Genomic DNA, 16,116 nt, shown 5'->3' with positions numbered 1-16,116 from the left:
GCATAAACCGGCCATTAGTCCGTGGTAAAAAGAAACAGGAGGGAGCGTTTGATCGTAAAAGTGCGGACGGAAGTGACTATATAAAGTGGTCGCTCAAGATGGCCGCTCAAGGGCGCCAATATTGAATGACTTGTTATGTTTAATTAGGAAATAATGTACAATTAAAAGAAAATAACTATAATAGGCAACAATAATACCAAATTTTAATGACGTTTTTCATTGGGATTGCACTCGTGCAGTATTTCCATAAGAGCAATGTTAAAATCTAAAATCTAAATTTATATTAAATCCTTCGTCCTTACAAAAATTTATCCATGCATTTCTTTGATCCGGATTTTTCGGAAACCTGTTTGTGAGTGAAAATTATTTAGTAATTATTGTGAATCTACAATTTCACAATACTATACATATGATTATAATCTCCAAAATAAAAATCTCATTAATGTTGATAATACAAACCGATGAAACGTTATTCCATGATTTCGAGCTGCTGCTGTTATGCCACAAGCTCTACAGTATACCATTTTGATCGTTTATTTCCATACACTGTTGCATAAAAGACTATACACTGCATATTAATGCGTACGGCGTACGGTATGCCGCTTGCCGCAATGCTCGAGCATTCCCTCTCACTTTCAAAAAGTGGTCGTTCAAGATGGCTGCCATGACGTACATCCGTCCGCGGATTTACCTAGTCCTGGCTAGTATATGCTCCCTCCTGTTTCTTTTTACTCAATGGGACACAAGGAGATAAAAACACACGTAACGTTACGGACGAAATACCTAATAACTTTTGCGAACTTTCGATGCGGATTACGGATTACGAGCTGTATGTGACGGCACTCTAAGGCCGGCGTCACATAGAACCCGTAATCCGTAATCCGCACCGGAAGTCCGCAAAAGTTACTAGGGATTGCGTCCGTAACGTTACGTGTGTTTTTTCTCCTTGTGTCCCATGGAGCCGTAAATACACACGTAACGGTATTACTATTTTTTATTTAACAGATTATAATTGTTTATTTGTATTTTATTCATAAGAAAACTACAGAATATATTATAATTTTAACAAAAATTTTAATTAAATCGTCAAATTTAGTTAAATAAATAAAATTAAAAAAAGCATTACTAGTAATAACTAGTAACTTTTAGTAACTTTTACGGAAATTTCATGGAATTACGGCTCCATGGGACACAAGGAGATAAAACACACGTAACGTTACGGACGCAATCCCTAGTAACTTTTGCGGACTTTCGGTGCGGATTACGGATTACGGGTTCTATGTGACGCCGGCCTAAGACGACCAGTCAAAATAAACTGAAAATTGCGATGTTTTAAAAGATATTTCACTAGAAAATTTTCAAAAAATGCGTAATATAAATTTACATAAATTTTTAGTAAATAAAATTAATTCTGTTTTCACAGATCATATTCTAGATTGTTATAATTTGCGTTTAAATTTATTTAACAATTTGCTACAGTGCGTTTAAAATTTAAAAATAAGCGTAGATTTTTATTACCAAATCGCAAATATTATGAGAGTAAATCTATGGCAGTGCACCATTCTTTTAAGTAAAATTAATGTTTTTTAAGTTTTAAAAAATTAAGTTTTATTTTTAATAATTAAGTTTTATTATATGCAATAACATTATTATTTTGGTTGTGATAACATTATTTTATGCAAATATTTTGTGCAATAATATTATTTTTGTTATAATAATATTATTTTGTATAACAAATAACATTATTTTATATATAACATCTATTTATTTCCATTTATTAAAATAAATACACAATCTTGAAAATAGTACGATTCAAAAACTGCTAGGAATAGCTTAAACATGGCGGACCAATCATAAATGATAGTTGTATGGCGTCACTCTGATTAAAGCATAGACATAGTAAGTATAGACTGAGCATCCTTTGTATAAGCGGTGATGTATACAATGAGAGAGAGAAAAGATATTAAGATGAGTTTCTCTCTCTTTTCAATGCCAGAGAGTGGGGAGCACTTCTCTTCATTCGCCGGCGCCGGTTCGTCGTTTCCTATGTCTATTTCCATAGACATAGGAAACGACGAACCGGCGCCGGCGGATGAGGAGAAGTGCTTCCCACTCTCTGGCATTGAAAAGAGAGAGAAACTCATCTTAATATTTTTTCTCTCTCTCATTGTATACATCACCGCTTATACAAAGGATGCTCAGTCTATACTTATTATGTCTATGGATTAAAGTAAGGCACTATAAACGTGAGTATTCTACCGTCTGCTCTGGTCTCCGCCATTTCTGTTCCGTTCTCCCACTCTTTGCCCTCTCGCCTCTATCGCTGAGCTGACAAGTTTATGATAATTAGGTTATGGTTTCTAAGCTGCTCGAACTCTGTATTTGCGTGTATCCCACTGTAAACAAAAAAAAAGATAAATGTCTTGCTGCGTTGCGGTCAATTGTACCAATAAAACAGAAAACGGTGTTCGAGTATTTGCATTTCTTGTGGATGATATTCGTCGACAGCAATGGATACGTAATCTCCGCAGAGAGTCTTGGACACCAACCAAATATTCGCGTCTCTGTGAAGTAAGTTTATTCTCTTAAATTTCCAATTTACGTAGCTTTTTCTGTTTGTTTAGGATCATGGATCGTTTTTTTAAGTGTAGTTTAGATTTGTCACCGTTTGAAATTACATAAATATGAATAACTGTAATCAATAAAGACATTTATCTTATAAGCAATTTTTGTATTTCAGAAACATTTTGAAGAATCATAGTTTGAGATTGATCAAGCAGATAATTGGCGATAATTAAAAAACCAAACGCCATACCAACACTTTTCGATATACCTGATCCACCTGCAATGAATAAAAATGAAACAGATGAACCAAATACAAATGCCACTGCTGAGAAAGACGTAAGTTTCTATGATACATTACAGTAAGATAAAAGAAATGACATGTATTAATTTGTTTGTTTATTTATTCATTTATTTATTATTATTATATTTATGGGCGTGACTAATACTCTTGTACACATCGTACGAGTAATTAAATATAAACATAAGATTAATGAAAAAATTTACGTCTTTCTCAGCAATGGCATTTGTATTTGGTTCATCTGTTTCATTTTTATTAATTGCAGATGGATCAGGTATATCGAAAAGTGTTGGTATGGCGTTTGGTTTTAATTTTTGCCAATTATCTGCTCGACCAGTCTCAAACTGTAATTCTTCAAAATGTTTCTGAAATAAAAAAACTGCTTATAAGATAAATGTCCTTATTGATTACAGTTATTCATATTTATGTCATTTCAAACGGTGACAAATCTAAACTACACTTAAAAAAACGATCCATGATTCTAAACAAACAGAAAAAGCTACGTAAATTAGAAATTTAAGAGAATAAACTTACTTCACAGAAGCACGATGATTTGGTTGGTGTACAAGACTCTCTTTTTGTTCACATTCGGATAATCAAAATACACGTAAACACAGAGTTCGAGCAGCTTAGAAACCATAACCTAATTATCATAAACTTGTCAGCTCAGTGACAGAGGCATGAGGGCAAGGAGTGGGGGAACGGAACAGAAATGGCGGAGACCAGAGCAGACGGTAGAATACCTACATCTTTAGTGCTTTAATTAAAGACTCTCTAGTCTTCTAAGGGCGGTATTCATAGTCCGTTCTTATATTCAAAATCGTCTTAAACACGGACTTATATTCGCTCTCTTCGTCACACATAGATTGTGTCTGACGAAAAGAGCGAATATAAGTTCGTGCTTAAAACAATCTTGAATATAAAAACGGACTATGAATACCGGCCTAAGCTGCTCGAACTTTGTTGAGATCGAGAGGGTAAGGAGTGGGGGAATGGGACAAAAATGGCGCAGACGAGAATACCTGTATCTTTAGTGCTCTAGTTTATATAGAGTTCACTGAATTTATATAAGCATTTAAACATAATAAAAAAAATTTTCAATCAATTTTCTTTTATTTAATAAATATTGCTAAAATGCTTTTTTATTCCTTTGTGGTTAAAGTGGTTCTTTTCCGTAAAGTCCAATTCAAAAAGACCACCCATTGTACAACCATACATATGGGTACTATCAAATTCTAGAGAATGTATCTTTAAGCGATTTACATACGTCTAAAAATTTTCAAGAGAGTTAATAATAATTTACTAATAAAGTACAAGATACAAAAAATTTTTAAATAATACAAACTTGAATGGCCACATTCTGTCTCTGATCCCATAAGTGAGCAGCTCTATAATGCCCCGTCATAAAAGTGTACATATTATCTGATGAGCAACACAAAGCGTAATATTTGGGAAAATCCCAACTACGTACAACAAAATTGGATGTTCTGAAATTATAGTACAACAAATATGAAAAAATTGAAAGCTTAACTAGTATTAACAATAAGATTTATTACCTTATATCTATTTTTTTAATAGAATTATAAAAACACGTGAGAATAGTGTGAGGATTCTCCCATATTAGTTGCACACATCCACTTTCAAAATTTTTATTTATTATCTGATAACTAAAATTTTTTACATTAGTTTGTTGTATATTATTCCAAATATACTTGATTAGGTTAATATGTATTATATTTCTGCAGTTTCATACTTTTTAGAATTTTTGGGTTATCAAACCGTCCTTGTAAGTTATAATTAGAAATGTTATTAAATCGGATGATATAATAGTGTCTATATAAACATAATCAAAGGGCTTGTTTGTTTTAGCTACACTGGGGCTGCTCTGGTTCTGCTCTACACAGGATAATACAGGACAGATAAATAGTTTGTCCTGTATTATCTTGTTTAGAGCAGACCCAGAGCTGCCCCAGTGCAGCTAAAACGAACAAGCCCAAAGAGTACGTTTACACGGCAACGTTAATCGAGTTTCATAACTACGGATCTTACTATACCCAATTGAGATTGACGTGTTAATGTAGTCAATGTTCAATCGAACATTTGTAGAAATTGATTAATTAATTGAAACATAACTTACCTTTTATCAATATCGTAAATTAGAAACGACGACTTACAAATATATCTATATATGGAATTAGCCGCAAATTTTGTTCTTATAGGGTCAAATGAGATTGATTTTATATAAGATGAGACGTCTCCACAAAATATTTCGTTTTCTTCCGTACAACCTCTTCTATCATTTGTATATTTCAGTATCTACAAAAACATACTTTTTACATACTACATTAACATAGCATTATTACAATTTTTCTTTAAACATACCTTTATTGAATTTTTAGAAGCAGTTATAATGTGTTGCGATGTTGCGTTTATTTGTATAATTCTAGAATGCACATCATGTATTTTTAAACGTTCCAAAAAAAAGTTATTTTGATCATTCTTAATTTCCCAACGATTAATAACACCATTTCTACAAAAATTTTTGTCAAAAATAAAAAAAAGAAATAAACATAAAACGTAGTTCATAAATAAATACTTACATGTCGCTACTTATAATATAATCATCGCAAAGAGCAAAACATTTAATCAAAGCGTTGTCAGTACACAGAATCTTTTTACCCTTTTCAATAGTACCGTTCTTTGCGCGATTATAAGCATGAAGTTTATTGCTATTTGTTCCACAAAACCAAACCGTATTTTTAGTCATTAGTACGCATTTATTATTATTTATATGATTGATGCCGTAGCCTTCCATTACGTCATTTATTTGTCTTTTTTTATATTTTTTATATATCCAGTTGTAACTTGTAATAAATTTAGAATTTATATCTGAAGATAATAGTGGTTTACATCTGTAAAAAAAATAAGACATGTGTTCTTCAATGTAATCTTATGTAAAATCATAAATATCTATCTTCTGAAAATATATAAATATTGAAATTTATTTTAAAAAGATATAATTAAAAAATTAAATCAAGTTTTGCTAAAAATAAGATAAAAAGTTGTACCTTAAGATAATTCTAAAGTGGTCTGTTTTATCAATTTCTTTCAAATACACTATACCTTTTTTGACCGTGTAGAATAAAAACTCTTTTTCTGTAATTAAAGTACATATGCTAATACACTACAGACATTTGAAAAGATTTTTTAAGCCATGCAGCCAAAAAAAACAAAATTTACGAAAAATAAAAAGTAAAACAGATACTGTATCTGGCTTGAAAAATTCTTTCAAGTCGGCCGTCCGTAGTGTATTAGTATATGTACTTTAATTACTAAAAAGGATTTTTCATTTTACACAACCAAAAAAAGGTATAGTGTATTTGAAAAAAATTGGTAAAACAGATCACTTTAGGATTCCTTTAACGTTAATATTTAAAAAAGTTTTATCGACAAATATTGTATTAGATTTAAGAAAAAGTATTTTTGCTAAGAACACTTTTTAATTAGTAATTTTAATTGGACAAACTTGGATTAATTTAGAAGTGATTAATGATGTCATTGCATCGTCTCCGCTAATAAAAAACGGAATAATATAAAAAATCGATTCGGCAGGCAACGTGATGAGAAGAAAATTCTAGAACAGTGCTCAGAATTAGTTGAGTTTTCAACCGATTTCTGTGGTTGACGCTTTCTTTCCTTTTTTTATCGCACATGACGCAGCCGCTCTAGGATTTCTTTTTGTGTGGTTTTCCTTATAGGCTTATTCTATTAAAGACAAAAAATAATAAATTCTTAATTTAAAAGAATTAAATATCAAAAAGATTAGATTTTCTTAACCTAGTTCGTTCTTATTCCAGAATTATCTCAAGTACTGTTTTAAGATACTAATATGGCTTTTTGATTGCTTTATAACATTTTAGGAACCATACTTAAGAAAATCTTAAAGATAAAAACGGACTCTGAATATCGCTCAATAACTAAAAAAAAAAAAAAAAAGTGATAGAGGGAAAAAAACGCGTCAACAATAGTAGCTCATTGGTGACGAGAAAATCTATTAAAATATTTTTGCATAATAAATTAAAAATAAAAAAAGTATTTTTAATAAATTTTAATAAATTTCATAAATTTTCATAAAATTCAATAATTAAGAGAGAAAACTCCATTCATAAATTAATAGTGCCGCTCCTAATAGCGTTTTCGATTATACAGGATTTGAACGACCCAGGGTTGGTTAATGACGTCATTGCAACCTCTCCACCAATGAAAGACTTGCATTTATAGTAAAATAGTGATTGATCAACCCTGGGTCGTTCAAATCCTGTATAATCGAAAACGCTATAACACTCGACGCTGGTTCGAGCAGCTTTGGCGCGTTCAATGAGAAGAGGAAAAGGATCGTCAATTACGGAAATCGGCTGAAATGCTCGATTAATACCAAGCACTGTTCTAGAATAAATTAAAATATAAATAAAATTAAGTTTTATTTAACTTACCGTTCACGAAATTTTTCCGATTTCTGATTTGTAACAAGCAAATGTTCACTTTTTTTCATTAGTATATATTTTGCCACATTATTAAATTGTATGCATACCATACTAATCTGTGATAAAGTATAAACATCACAGAAATTGAAAATTTTTACTAATATCTCGTTTGGCAAATTATATGAAACAGACATTTTTGTTCTTCCTAATTGAACGTTATCACGTGAGAATATAGATATTATAACCGGTATGTTCACTTCACTGAACTTATTATACTGAAATTAAATACTGAATTTATTATACTTTTTAATTTTTAAAGTGGAATGTCTTCAGCTTAAGGTTACACGTGTTTACGATATGGTGGCCACGATGCAACTCTTCTCTTCCTAAAGCACTAAAGGGCTTGTTCGTTTTAGCTACACTGGGGCTGCTCTGGGTCTGCTCTACACAGGATAATACAGGACAGATAAATAGTTTGTCCTGTATTATCTTGTTTAGAGCAGACCCAGAGCTGCCCCAGTGCAGCTAAAACGAACAAGCCCAAAGATACAGATATTCTCGTTTGCGCCATTTTTCTCCCCCACTCCTTGCCTTCTCAATCTTTACAAAGTTCGAGCAACTTAGGTTGTTTTCCAGCAAAGGACACAAATTGACACAAATCGACACAAGTATGACTCTGTCTTTGTTTGATATTCAATGAGCAACAGAGAGAATAATACTTTTGTGTCGCTTGTGTCTCTTGGTGAAAAATTACCTTAGAAGACAACCTAACCTAATCACAATAAACTTCTTAGGTCTGTACTTTATAGCTGAACTGGCTGCACTAGTTCAAAGTTTATCTTTTTCCCTCCACATTAGAAGGAGAAAAATAAACTCTGAACTAATGTAGCCAGTTCAGCTATAAAGAACACAAGATCTATAGAGAGAAGGTTACCTCATTCGCAAAGATGGACGAGCGGCAAGAGGGGCAATGATGATCTCATCGGCAAACAGAAGCTATAGGTCTGTTCTTTGATAGTTTTCCACCAAGAGACACAAGCAACACTAAAGTATTATTCTCTCTATTGCTCATTGAATATTGAACAAAAACCACGGACTAAGGCTGAATTTCCACTGAGTGCGTCGCGTCATGCGTCACCAATCAAAACACACATTTCATATATGTTATAATATGTATTATACAACACATATAAAATATGTGTTTTGATTGGATGACGCGTGACGCGACGCGCTCAGTGGAAATTCGGCCTAAAGAATAGAGGGACTGAGTCTAAAGTCCTAGTTTAGGCGAGAGGGGATGGTAACTCAAGCGTGCGAGGGGGACTGCTTTCCGCCATATTGATGTAGCGATTCTCACACAGAGATTCTGTGTCTGTGACATGGTTACACTCGTGTAGTGGTGCCACTAGACATAACGAGTGACAAGCATAAAGAGATTAGGCAATTTTATTATTGTTGTATTATAAATTTTATAAAATACTTTAACTTTTATTACTCTGAGGCTCTGCATACAGTAGACAAAATATTAGAAATAGCAATAAACATTTAATATTAAAAAGAGAAATTATTTTACATCTAACAAGAGAATAAAATATATTAATTAGTTCCAATTCTTATTTCTTAATTTATGCATTAATTTTTTCTATTCTTTTTATTTTTAAAATAAATAATTCCAATTTCTTATTTCTAATATTTAATAATTATTTCTATTTCTATTTCCTATTTTGTTTATTGTGCGCAGGATCTGGGGGTCGATTGTGTATTTCAAAACCTAGTGAAAATAACAAAAGTGAACATTCACTTGATTGTGTAAATTTCACTATAGTGAAAATGCGAATTATTTCACGTGAGATTATTCGACAAGTATTTAGATGTCGAATTCAGTCAAATTGTGTCGAATTTGCATCGTATTGTGCAGTCTCACGGAGCCAGCGTATAAAAAATGGATTTGGTTATGTTGCTGATGATAGAAGAAAATGAGAGAGATAGGAATAAAAGGCAGCAAAGAAATTTAAATATAATAAGGAGAAGATTGAGGGATACACAGGATCCATTTGATATCTCGGATAATACATTTCTCAAATTGTACAGGTATATAGATACAAATAAATTATATTTTATTTTTGATTTAGAATTAGACAATATAAAAAAATATTATGAACAAAATAAATATTAAATATTTTAGAGAAATAAAAAAAATTGGTATATATAGATATCAAACGTAACGCACAATGGATATAAATTCATATGACATATTTATATTTTATATCTTATTTGTATCTACATTATCCTTCCAAAATCGGGGTGTTGTTGCATGAAACGGATCATTAAGTCTTTTTGTTTCTCAGTAACGTTCATTATTTTCAAATTATAATGAATTATAATGATAAAAATAATATTGGAACACAGCCGATTGTACTTGGTTATATATGATAATACAATATGATATACAAACATTCGACCATTGCTCGCACTCACATCTCACATCTGTGATTTTCACTCTCGTGAGCCTAAGGATATCGCATTTTCACTACGCTTATAGCCAATCGCGCGTATTTTTTCATGTGAGATGAAAATACGAGAGGCGAGGAAAGTCGACAAAGATACACAATCGACCCCCTGACTTTCATTTCTCACATATACGCAAATAGTGAGTTCTATGTGTGGTGATTACTAAACGAATATGGCGGCCCCCCCCCGCCGCAAACGTGCTCCACGGTACAGCTTGTGCACCGTCCCTCTATTCCTTAGTCCGTGGTCTGGCCACTCGATTAGTTTTGGAAAAACATGGCGGCGGTATATGCATAGACGCATCTTGTGTTTACCATATTTATGGAATAAAACTTTCATTGGCTACATTTTATTCGACTACAAATTGATAGTATTAATAAAAGCAGAGTGAAGCCTATAAAAGTAAGTACAATTATTTGGTATATGGTTTCTAAAATAAAATATCTAAGAATAATGATATTATAAAAAAGTAGGATTTGTCATAAAAATTGTAATTTTAACCTCATATTGTTTTTAATAGTTTTATTTACAATAAGTTTTATTTATAATAAGTTTTATTTAAATGAGTTTTATTTATTATTGTGATACAAACATTATTGTAATACTGAATATATAAGTAATAATATTATGTACTGTAATGATATGATTTTAAGTATTATTAGTTAATTTTTCTTTATTTTTCAATTAAAAATTTCTAGAAAAGAGTAATATTAATTGTTATTAATTTTCTTCTATTTCTTTTCAAATTATTATACTTTCTATAAGAATTCTTATTGGTTCCGCCATGTTTTTCCAAACTTTGTTTCGACCAATAAAAATAAACACAAGCGTGGCCAGACTCTATATATAGGGACTCTAGTTTACACCGATTGTTTAGTACGCGTATCAAATACTAAATCTGCTTCTCCGATAGGTATAAATCGTTTAGTGTAAAATCTACACCAATCAAAAAAGCTGATTTAGTATTTGATACGTGTACTAAACAATCGGTGTAAACTAAGCCACTGTTTGTCGATGAGATCATCATGCTCTCCCCTTCCTTCATCGCCCCTCGCCATCAAGCTGTTTCTAGCTCCCCCCTTACTTCATCGCCTCACGCCACAAGCTGTTTCAAGCTCATTCCTTCCTTCATCGTCCTTCGTCAACAACCGGTTTTATTGAAGTAACCTTCTCTCTATAGATCTTTTTTTGTTTTGGGAATTATCATACGAACAATATAAACGAGTGGTTAGACAAAGAAAGGTAGTGGGATTGTTTTGATTCATTTCTTCGTAAGCTTATTAAAACCTCCATTTTTTATATACATATGTGTAGAGTATACATATGAATATATACATGAATAGACTTTAATGAAGAGAGTCTACAACAGAAAAAAATGAAATAATCCAAATGCTCTCTTTGTATGATCGCATGTTGAGCAGCACGGCGTTTTCCAGATTGTATAGAGTTCATTGAATTTATGTAAATAATCAAAATATAATAAAAAGAATTTTCACACATTTTTTATTTAATAAAAATTGCCAAAAAACGTTTTTATTTTTTTATGATTAAAGTAGGTTTTTCTCGTAAAGTCCAATTCATAAAGACCATTTCCGGCAACAGCATACATATGGGAACTATCAAATTCTAAAGCATATATTGAGCCATTTATATCATACGTCTAAAAATTTTCAAGAGAGTTAATAATAATTCACTAATTCACTAATTCACTAAAGTACAAGATACGAAAAATTTGAAAATAATACAAACTTGAATGGCAACACTTTGTCTCTGATCCCACATAACAACCATATAATGCCCTGTCATAAAAGTGTTTATATTATCTGATGAGCAACAGCGTGACGGGCGATATTTGGAAGAATCCCATGTACGTACAAATTCGGATGTTCTGAAATCACAGTAACAAATATAAACAAATTGAATGGCTAATTGATATTAACAATAAGATTTATTACCTCAAATCCATTTTTTTAATAGAATAATCAAAACGCATGAGAATAGTGTGAGTATCCTCCCATATTAGTTGCCGACAAGGATCATCATATTTTATATTCATTATCTGATAACTAAAATTCCTTTACATTAGTTTGTTGTATATTCCAAACATACGTACTTGGTTAGGTTCATATATATTGTATTTTTACAGTTTTATATTTTTTAGAATTTTCGGGTTATTAAATCGTTTTTGTAAATTATAATTAGAAATGTTATTAAATCGGATCATATAATAGTGTCTGTATAAACATAGTCCATGAGTACATTTACACAACGTCAATCGGGTTTCATAACTATGGATGTTACTATATCCAATTGAGATTGACGTGTAAATGTAGTCAATGTTCAATCAAACATTTGTAGAAACCGATTAATTAATTGAAACATAACTTACCTTTTATCAAAATCGTAAATTAGAAACGACGACTTACGAGGAGGAAAGCCTGAACAATCAGTGGAAGTAACCGCAAATTTTGTTCCTTTAGGGTCAAATGAGATTGATTCAATATAATATCTGTTGCCACAAAATATTTCGTTTTCTTCCGTACAACCTTTTCTATCATCTGAATATTTCAGTATCTACAAAAACAAACTTTTTACATACTACATTAACATAGCATTATTGCAATTTTTCTTTAATCTTGCCTTTAATAAATTTTTAGAACCAGTTATAATGTGTTGCGATGTTGCGTTTATTAGTTGAATTTTATAATGCACATTATGTATTTTTAAAGGTTTACGTAAAAAATCCTTTTGATTATCTTTAATTTCCCAGCGGTTAATAATACCTTCTCTGAAAAAAATTTTGAAAAAAAAAAAAAAAAAGAAATAAACATAAAACACAGTTCATAAATAAATACTTACCTGTCGCCACTTATAATATAATTACCGCAATGAGTATAAGTTTCAATAAAAGCCTTGTCAGTTTTCAAAATATTTTTACCCTTTTTAATTGTACCGTTCTTTGCGCGTTTAAAAGCAAGAAGATCACCCTCACAAAATGACCAAACCATATTTCTAGTCATTTGTACGCTTCGATTTTTGAACTGAAATCTATACAAATAGGAATGTTCTTGCTCTATATTTATTTCCTCCATTTTATATATTCGTCTCCTTTTACATTTTTTATGTATCCAGTTGTAACTTGTAATAAATTTAGAATTTATATCTGAAGATAATAGTGGTTTACATCTGTAAAAAAAATAAGACATGTGTTCTTCAATGTGATCTTATGTAAAATCATGAACATCTATCTTCTGAAAATATATAAATATTGAAATTTATTTTAAAAAGATATAATTAAAAAACTAAATCAAGTTTTGCTAAAAATAAGATAAAAAGTTGTAACTTAAGATAATTCTAAAGTGGTCTGTTTTACCAATTTCTTTCAAATACACTATACCTTTTTTGACCGTGTAGAATAAAAACTCTTTTTCTGTAATTAAAGTACATAAGCTAATACACTACAGACGGTCGATTTGAAAAAATTTTTCAAGCCACGCAGCCAAAAAAAATGAAATTTACGAAAAATAGAAGCCAAAAGCCATATAAAAAGCCATATAAAAAAGATTAAATTTTTTTGGTTTTTTATAAGATAAAATGGCCTTTTATGGGCGGTATTCATAGTCCGTTCTTATTCCAGAATTATCTTAAGTACTGTCTTAAGATATTAATATGGCTTTCTGATTGCTTCATAGCATTTTAGGATCATACTTAAGAGAATTTTAGAGATAAGAACGAACTCTGAATAACGCCAATGACTAAAAAAAAAAAAAAAAAAAAAAAACAAGAGAAAAAAAAACGCGTTAGCAATAGTACTTTATTGGTGACGTGAAAATCTATTGAAATATTTCAACATAATAAATTTGAAAATAGAAAAATATTTTTTATAAATTTTAATAAATTTTAATAATAAAGAGAGAACATTCCACTCATAAATTAATAGTGTCGCTTCTAACACTCGCTGGTCCGAGCAACTTTGGCGCGCCCGATGAGGAGAGGAAAGAAGACGTCGGCTACGGAAATCGGCTGAAATGCTCGACTATTTCCAAGCACTGTTCTAGAATAAATCAAAATATAAATAAAGAGTAAGCTTTATTTAACTTACCGTTCACAAAATTTTTCCGATTTCTGATTCGTGACAAGCAAATGTTCACTTTTTTTTATTAGTATATATTTTGCCACATTATTAAATTGTATGCATACCATACTAATCTGTGATAAAGTATAAACATCACAGAAATTGAAAATTTTTTCTAATATCTCGTTTGGCAAATTATACGAAACAGACATTTTTGTCTTCCTAATTGAACGTTACCACGTGAGAATATAGATATTATAACCGGTATGTTTACTTTACTGAACGTTATACTTTTTTATTTTTAAAGTGTAATATCTTCAGCTTAAGGTTACACGTGTTAACGATATGGTGGCTACTAAATGTTCTCCAATTAAACGACTCGACGACTGGACAAATATCCGTCTAGTTCCTAATATAATTGTAACGGTCAGAGCACCGCGTGCACTGTATCAAAATATTCGTTAACCGTTTTAATTAAATCCACGTGCTCCGATTGGATTAACACCGACTGTACTATAATGTAGATCAGGAGTTCGAATATATCACTGGTTTAACAATATAAATGATGGTCTTTATTGCAATTTGCAAAATACACTTAATACTGGTTAATCGCTCGCGAGACTAGATCTAATTCTACGACGACTCTAATTCTCGACTGACCCTAATGCCGGCTCCGAACAGAATGCTCCTTAACATTTGGCTCCGCATAAAGAAGCCGGTCCCGAATGTTCGAGGATGTTTTGGATTGTTCGTCGCATCCGGTTTCGTACGGAAGCATCGACTTATTACTTCGATCGAGACTGCAGCCCGAGTGTTGATGTATCGCACTTCAATGGGCGGTATTCATAGTCCGTCCTTATATTCAAAATCGTCTTAAGCACGGACTTATATTCGCTCTCTTCGTCACACATAGATTGTGTCTGACGAAGAGAGCGAATATAAGTTTGTACTTAAGACGATGTTGAATATAAGAACGGACTATGAATACCGGCCTATATATCGCTGGCGGCCTTGCTGGTGCCGCCTGTCGGACGACCACCGAAAAATTTTACACTACGATACAACCACGGACTAAGGAATAGAGGGACGGAGCACAAACTATACCGGGGGAACAAGATCTATAGAGAGAAGGTTACCTCAGAAAAACCGGTGTTGGCGAGAGACGATGAAGTAAGGGGGGAGCTAGAAACAGCTTGACGGCGAGGGGCGATGAAGGAAGGGGAGAGCATGATGATCTCATCGACAAACAGTAGCTGTCTGAGATAGCTTCTGTTTGCCGATGAGATCATCATTGCCCCTCTTGCCGCTCGTCCCTCTTTGCGCATGAGGTAACCTTCTCTCTATAGATCTTGGGCATGGCCCCTCTCAGGCTTCTCTCTGCTAACAATAATAGCGTTTTCGAATAAACGGGGTTTGAACGATCTAGGGTTGATCAATCACTATTTTACTATAAATGCAAGTCTTTCATTGGTGGAGAGGTTGCAATGACGTCATTAACCAACCCTGGGTCGTTCAAATCCTGTATAATCGAAAACGCTATAAGACACAACAAAAAGTACAGAAAGAATCAAACTTTTACCGCCACTTCTTTTTGAGCCGACTATTGGCGGAGAGAGCAGACGGTCTGCTTTCTTCTGTTAGGGTGAAATCAGATGATACGGAAAAGAGCTGCGGAACGGAGAGTGCGTCATTGAGACAGCCAATCACTTGCGGAATACAATCGTACGCAATAGCTGTGACGCACTCTCCGTTCCGTAGCTCTTTTCCGTATCATTTGATTTCACCCAGTGATGCCAATTCGAGCTCGCTGGTACCATGGGTACCGTAGTGGAAAGGATACCCACACAAGCGAAATCGCTGACGTCACATGTCCGTGTGTGCTCGCCGAGCATTGAGTAAAGGTGCCTTTTCACGCTGACGCTCGACGCTCATTTTTAGCGTCCAAATATGTCACGTGAACAAAGTTGACGCTGGATGTGAGAAATGCATGAAAAGAGTTTCTCGTAAAATTTAGCGTCAGTCAGCGGTCTGCGTCGGTATTCATCAATATTTGTATATATCAAAACTGTTAAAAGTTTTTGTCACTGATTTTGTTCAGTTAATTTTTTCACTCGCTTTATTAATAATTACTGTTTTAAATATTAAAAAATGTGTAATTAAGTAGGAATAAGATAAAAACCTTT

General features: G+C 32.4%; 2 protein-coding genes and 1 long non-coding RNA gene across 11 annotated transcripts; 1 reads left to right on the top strand and 2 right to left on the bottom strand.

Moving 5' to 3' along the window:
* Positions 1 to 2,247: 2,247 nt before the first annotated feature.
* Positions 2,248 to 3,258, top strand: LOC136998861 (uncharacterized). Its single transcript, XR_010889390.1, has 3 exons — positions 2,248 to 2,571; positions 2,741 to 2,901; positions 3,129 to 3,258. It is a non-coding gene; the product is annotated as an uncharacterized lncRNA (long non-coding RNA).
* On the bottom strand, positions 2,949 to 10,001 carry LOC105670138 (uncharacterized). Of its 7 annotated transcripts, none has more exons than XR_010889388.1 (8): positions 7,357 to 8,220; positions 5,464 to 5,775; positions 5,246 to 5,393; positions 5,001 to 5,179; positions 4,420 to 4,530; positions 4,209 to 4,350; positions 3,398 to 4,132; positions 2,949 to 3,228 (listed from the first exon to the last, which is right to left on the bottom strand). XR_010889388.1 is itself a non-coding variant. In XM_067352195.1 (8 exons), the coding sequence occupies exons 2-8, from the start codon at positions 7,539 to 7,541 to the stop codon at positions 3,980 to 3,982; spliced, it is 1,230 nt and encodes a 409-aa protein (XP_067208296.1). In that variant the 5' UTR covers positions 7,542 to 7,622; positions 8,282 to 10,001; the 3' UTR covers positions 2,949 to 3,979. The 7 variants fall into 7 exon arrangements, 5 of the variants coding, with proteins under 5 accessions (XP_067208296.1, XP_067208297.1, XP_067208300.1 ...); XM_067352195.1 differs by adding an exon at positions 8,282 to 10,001 and having other exon boundaries at positions 2,949 to 4,132; positions 7,357 to 7,622; XM_067352196.1 differs by having other exon boundaries at positions 2,949 to 4,132; positions 7,357 to 7,622; positions 7,702 to 8,220.
* Positions 10,002 to 10,098: 97 nt separating this feature from the next.
* Positions 10,099 to 14,825, bottom strand: LOC105669750 (F-box/WD repeat-containing protein 4-like). Of its 3 annotated transcripts, XM_067352193.1 has the most exons (7): positions 13,961 to 14,821; positions 12,718 to 13,044; positions 12,499 to 12,646; positions 12,248 to 12,432; positions 11,814 to 11,924; positions 11,608 to 11,746; positions 10,099 to 11,518 (listed from the first exon to the last, which is right to left on the bottom strand). In XM_067352193.1, exons 1-7 carry the CDS (start codon positions 14,143 to 14,145, stop codon positions 11,366 to 11,368), a joined length of 1,248 nt encoding a protein of 415 aa, XP_067208294.1. In that variant the 5' UTR covers positions 14,146 to 14,821; the 3' UTR covers positions 10,099 to 11,365. The 3 variants fall into 3 exon arrangements, 2 of the variants coding, with proteins under 2 accessions (XP_067208294.1, XP_067208295.1); XR_010889387.1 differs by having other exon boundaries at positions 12,285 to 12,646; positions 13,961 to 14,820; XM_067352194.1 differs by lacking the exon at positions 11,814 to 11,924 and having other exon boundaries at positions 13,961 to 14,825.
* Between the last annotated feature and the right edge of the window lie 1,291 nt (positions 14,826 to 16,116).

The sequence above is a fragment of the Linepithema humile genome, chromosome 3 (assembly GCF_040581485.1).
Source record: "Linepithema humile isolate Giens D197 chromosome 3, Lhum_UNIL_v1.0, whole genome shotgun sequence".
NCBI classification, from domain to species: domain Eukaryota; kingdom Metazoa; phylum Arthropoda; class Insecta; order Hymenoptera; family Formicidae; genus Linepithema; species Linepithema humile.
The sequence above is the reverse complement of the archived record's forward strand: the minus strand, read 5'-3'. Positions and strand labels throughout refer to the sequence as shown.